This window comes from Procambarus clarkii, chromosome 8 (genome assembly GCF_040958095.1).
Source record: "Procambarus clarkii isolate CNS0578487 chromosome 8, FALCON_Pclarkii_2.0, whole genome shotgun sequence".
Taxonomy (NCBI): domain Eukaryota; kingdom Metazoa; phylum Arthropoda; class Malacostraca; order Decapoda; family Cambaridae; genus Procambarus; species Procambarus clarkii.
In genome coordinates, this window is record NC_091157.1 from 34,558,285 (window position 1) to 34,563,038 (window position 4,754).

At 43.6% G+C, this 4,754-nt stretch overlaps 4 protein-coding genes across 4 annotated transcripts; 1 reads left to right on the forward strand and 3 right to left on the reverse strand.

Moving 5' to 3' along the window:
* Nucleotides 1-70: 70 nt before the first annotated feature.
* Nucleotides 71-484, reverse strand: LOC138360109 (uro-adherence factor A-like). The gene has a single exon (XM_069320051.1). It carries the CDS (start codon nt 482-484, stop codon nt 71-73), a length of 414 nt encoding a protein of 137 aa, XP_069176152.1.
* Nucleotides 485-1,139: 655 nt separating this feature from the next.
* Nucleotides 1,140-1,997, forward strand: LOC138360117 (uro-adherence factor A-like). Its single transcript, XM_069320056.1, has one exon. It carries the CDS (start codon nt 1,140-1,142, stop codon nt 1,995-1,997), a length of 858 nt encoding a protein of 285 aa, XP_069176157.1.
* A 57-nt stretch (nt 1,998-2,054) lies between these two features.
* Nucleotides 2,055-3,692, reverse strand: LOC138360123 (uro-adherence factor A-like). Its single transcript, XM_069320067.1, has 4 exons — nt 3,498-3,692; nt 2,701-3,219; nt 2,260-2,637; nt 2,055-2,192 (listed from the first exon to the last, which is right to left on the reverse strand). The coding sequence occupies exons 1-4, from the start codon at nt 3,690-3,692 to the stop codon at nt 2,055-2,057; spliced, it is 1,230 nt and encodes a 409-aa protein (XP_069176168.1).
* Nucleotides 3,693-3,767: 75 nt separating this feature from the next.
* LOC138360130 (uro-adherence factor A-like) lies at nt 3,768-4,484 on the reverse strand. The gene has a single exon (XM_069320074.1). It carries the CDS (start codon nt 4,482-4,484, stop codon nt 3,768-3,770), a length of 717 nt encoding a protein of 238 aa, XP_069176175.1.
* Between the last annotated feature and the right edge of the window lie 270 nt (nt 4,485-4,754).

Sequence of the window (4,754 nt, forward strand, 5' to 3'; positions counted from 1 at the left end):
CAGAACCAACGAGTCCTTCAGTACCAAAGAGTCTTTCAGTACCAAAGAACCCATCAGTAATAAACATATCTCATTGCCAAGGAGTCCTCAGAGCCAAAGAGTCCTTCAGTGCCAAAGAGTCCTTTAGAGCCAAAGAGTCCTTCAGAGCCGAAGAGTTCTTCAGTACCCAAGAGTCCTTCATGGCCAAAGATTCCTTTAGAGCCAAAGAGTCCTTCAGAGCCAATGAGTCCCTCAGAGCTAAAGAATCCTTCAGTACCAAAGAGTCTATCAGAGCTAAAGAGTCTTTCAGTTTCAATGAGTCCTTCAGAGCTAAAGATTCTTTCATTGCCAAAGAGTCCTTCAGTACCAAAGATTCCTTCAGAGCTACAGAGTTCTTAAGTGCCAAAGAGTCTTTCAGAGCCAAAGAGTCTTTCAATGCAAAAGAGTCTTTCAGAGTCAAAGAGTCTTTCGGTGCCAAAGAGTCCTTCAGTGCCAAAGAGTCCATCAGTACCAAAGAGTATTTCAGTGCTATAGAGTCATTCAGTGCCAAAGAGTCATTCAGAGCCAAAGAGTCTTTCAGTGCCAAAAAGTCCTTCAGAGCCAAAGAGTATTTCAGTGCCAAGGAGTCCTTCAGGGCCAAAGAGTCCTTTCAGAGCCATAAAGTCTTTCAGTGCCAAAGAGTCTTTCAGTGCCATAGAGTCCTTCATGGCCAAAGAGTCCTTTAGAGCTAAAGAGTATTTCAGTGCCAAAGAGTCCTTCAGTACCAAAGAGTCTTTCAGTGCCTAAGATTCCTTCAGTGCCAAAGAGTCCTTTAGAGCCAAAGAGTCCTTTAGAGCCAAAGAATCCTTCAGTGCCAAAGAGTCTTTCAGAGCTAAAGAGTCTTTCAGTGTCAAAGAGTCCTTCAGAGCTAAAGAGTCTTTCTGTGCAAAAGAGCTAAAGAGACCTTAAGTGCCAAAGAGTCTTTCTGTGCAAAAGAGCTAAAGAGACCTTAAGTGCCAAAGAGTCTTTCAGAGCCAAAGAGTCTTTTAGTGCAAAAGAGTCCATCAGAGTTAAAGAGTCTTTCAGTGCCAAACACTCCTTCAGTGCCAAAGAGTCCATCAGTGCCAAAAAGTCTTTCAGTGCCATAGAGTCATTCAGTACCAAAGAGTCATTCAGAGCCAATGAGTCTTTCAGTGCTAAAAAGTCCTTCAGAGCCAAAACGTCTTTCAGTGCCAAAGAGTCCTTCAGTGCCAAAGAGTCTTTTAGTGCCAGAGAATCCTTCAGACCCAAAGAGTCCTTCAGTACCAAAGAGTTCTTCAGTGCCAAAGAGTCCTTCAGAACCAACGAGTCCTTCAGTACCAAAGAGTCTTTCAGTACCAAAGAACCCATCAGTAATAAACATATCTCATTGCCAAGGAGTCCTCAGAGCCAAAGAGTCCTTCAGTGCCAAAGAGTCCTTTAGAGCCAAAGAGTCCTTCAGAGCCGAAGAGTTCTTCAGTACCCAAGAGTCCTTCATGGCCAAAGATTCCTTTAGAGCCAAAGAGTCCTTCAGAGCCAATGAGTCCCTCAGAGCTAAAGAATCCTTCAGTACCAAAGAGTCTATCAGAGCTAAAGAGTCTTTCAGTTTCAATGAGTCCTTCAGAGCTAAAGATTCTTTCATTGCCAAAGAGTCCTTCAGTACCAAAGATTCCTTCAGAGCTACAGAGTTCTTAAGTGCCAAAGAGTCTTTCAGAGCCAAAGAGTCTTTCAATGCAAAAGAGTCTTTCAGAGTCAAAGAGTCTTTCGGTGCCAAAGAGTCCTTCAGTGCCAAAGAGTCCATCAGTACCAAAGAGTATTTCAGTGCTATAGAGTCATTCAGTGCCAAAGAGTCATTCAGAGCCAAAGAGTCTTTCAGTGCCAAAAAGTCCTTCAGAGCCAAAGAGTATTTCAGTGCCAAGGAGTCCTTCAGGGCCAAAGAGTCCTTTCAGAGCCATAAAGTCTTTCAGTGCCAAAGAGTCTTTCAGTGCCATAGAGTCCTTCATGGCCAAAGAGTCCTTTAGAGCTAAAGAGTATTTCAGTGCCAAAGAGTCCTTCAGTACCAAAGAGTCTTTCAGTGCCTAAGATTCCTTCAGTGCCAAAGAGTCCTTTAGAGCCAAAGAGTCCTTTAGAGCCAAAGAATCCTTCAGTGCCAAAGAGTCTTTCAGAGCTAAAGAGTCTTTCAGTGTCAAAGAGTCCTTCAGAGCTAAAGAGTCTTTCTGTGCAAAAGAGCTAAAGAGACCTTAAGTGCCAAAGAGTCTTTCTGTGCAAAAGAGCTAAAGAGACCTTAAGTGCCAAAGAGTCTTTCAGAGCCAAAGAGTCTTTTAGTGCAAAAGAGTCCATCAGAGTTAAAGAGTCTTTCAGTGCCAAACACTCCTTCAGTGCCAAAGAGTCCATCAGTGCCAAAAAGTCTTTCAGTGCCATAGAGTCATTCAGTACCAAAGAGTCATTCAGAGCCAATGAGTCTTTCAGTGCTAAAAAGTCCTTCAGAGCCAAAACGTCTTTCAGTGCCAAAGAGTCCTTCAGTGCCAAAGAGTCCTTCAGAGCCATAGAGTATTTCAGTGCTAATGAGTCTTTCAGTGCCAAAGAGTCCTTCAGTGTATAAGAGTCCTTTGGTGCCAAAGAGTCCTTCAGTGCCGAAAAGGCCTTCAGTGCCAAAGAGTCCTACAAAGCCAATGAGTCTTTCAGTGTCATAGAGTCCTTCAGTGCCAAAGAATCCTTCAGTACCAAAGAGTACTTAACAGCCAAAGAGTCCTTCAGCACCAAAGAGTCCTTTAGAGCCAAAGAGTCCTTCAGTGCCAAAGAGTCCTTTAGTGCCATAGAGTCCTTCAAAGCAAACGAGTAATTCAGTACCAAAGAAACCTTCAGTACCAAAGAGTTCTTCAGTACCAAAGAGTTCTTCAGTACCAAAGAGTTCTTCAGTACCAAAGAATCCTTCAAAAAGTCCTTCAGAGCCAAGGAGTTCTTCAGTTCCAAAGAATCCTTCCGTATCAATGTGCCCTTCTGTACCAAAAATACTTCAGTGCCAATGAGTCCTTCAGCACCAAAAAAATCCTTCAAAGAGTCCTTTAGTGCCAAAGAGTCCTTCAGAGCCAAGGAATCCTTCAGTACCAAAGAGTCCTTCAGCACCAAAGAGTCCTTCAGAGCCATGGAGTCCTTCAGTATCAAAGAGTCTTTCAGAGCCAAAGTGTCCTTTAGTAACAAATAGTCATTCAATACCAAAGAGTCCTTCAGTGCCAAAGAGTCCTACAGAGTCAAAGAGTCTTTCAGTATCAATGAGTCCTTTAGTGCCAAAGAATCCTTCTGACCCAAAGAGTAATTCAGTACCAAAGAGTCCTTCAGTGCCAAAGAGTCCTTCAGTACCAAAGAGTCCTTCAGTGCCAAAGAATCTTTCAGAGTCAAAGAGCTTTCAGTGTCAAAGAGTCCTTTAGTGCCAAAGAATCCTTCAAAGTCAAAGAGTACTTCAGTGCCAAAGAGGCCTTCAGTTCCGAAAGGTCATTCAGTACCAAAGAGCACTTCTGTACCAAAGAGTCATTTAGTGCCAAAGAATCCTTCAGAGCCAAAGAGTCCTTCAGTGCCAAAGAGTAATTTAAAGTCAACGAGTCCTTCAGTGCCAAAGAGTAATTTAAAGTCAACGAGTCCTTCAGAGCCCAAGCGTTCTTCAGTACCCAAGAGTCCTTCAGTGCCAAAAAGTCCTTTAGAGCCAAACAGTCCTTCATGGCCAAAGAGTCCTTTAGAGCCAAAGAGTATTTCAGTGCCAAAGAGTCTTTCACTACCAAAGAGTCTTTCAGTGCCTAAGATTCCTTCAGTGCCAAAGAATCCTTCAGAGGAAAAGAATCCTTCAGTTCCAAAGAGTCTTTCAGAGCTAAAGAGTCTTTCAGTGCCAAAGAGTCCTTCAGTACCAAAGAGTCCTTCAGAGCTAAAGAGTCCTTAAGTGCCAACGAGTCTTTCAGAGCCAAAGAGTCTTTCAGTGCAAAAGAGTCCTTCAGAGTCAAAGAGTCTTTCAGTGCCAAAGAGTCCTTCAGAGCAAAAGAGTCTTTCAGTGCCAAAGACTCCTTCAATGCCAAAGAGTCCATCAGTGCCAAAGAGTCATTCAGTGTCATAGAGTCATTCAGTGCCAAAGAGTCATTCAGAGCCAAAGAGTCTTTCAGTGCCAAAAAGTCCTTCAGAGCCATAGAGTCTATCAGTGCCAAAGAGTCTTTCGGTGCCAAAGAGTCCTCCAGTGCCAAAGAGTCCTTCAGTGTATAAGAGTCCTTAAGTGCCAAAGAGTCCTTCACAGTCAAAGAAATCTTCAGTGCCAGAGAGTCCTTAAGTGCCAAAGAGTCCTTCAGAGTCAGAGAATCCTTCAGTGCCAAGGAATCCTTTCGAGCCAAAGAGTCCTTCAGAGCCAAAGAGTTCTTCATTAGTAAAGAGTCCTTCAGTGCCAACGAGTCTTTCAGTGCCAAAGAGTCCTTCAGTTCCAAAGAGTCCTCCAGTGCCAATAAGTCCTTCAGTACCATAGAGTCCTTCATTGCTAAAGAGTCCTTCAGAGTCAAAGAGTCCTTCAGTGCCAAGGAGTCCTTCGGAGCCCCAAGAGTCTTTTAGAACCAAAGAGTCCTTCAGAGCCAAAGAGTTCTTCATTAGTAAAGAGTCCTCCAGTGCAAATAAGTCCTTCAGTACCAAAGAGTCCTTCAGTGCCAAAGAGTCCTTCAGAGTCATAGAGTCCTTCAGTGCCAAGGAGTCCTTCAGTGCCAAAGAGTTCTTCAGAATCAAAGAGTCCTTCATTGACACAGTGTCCTTCA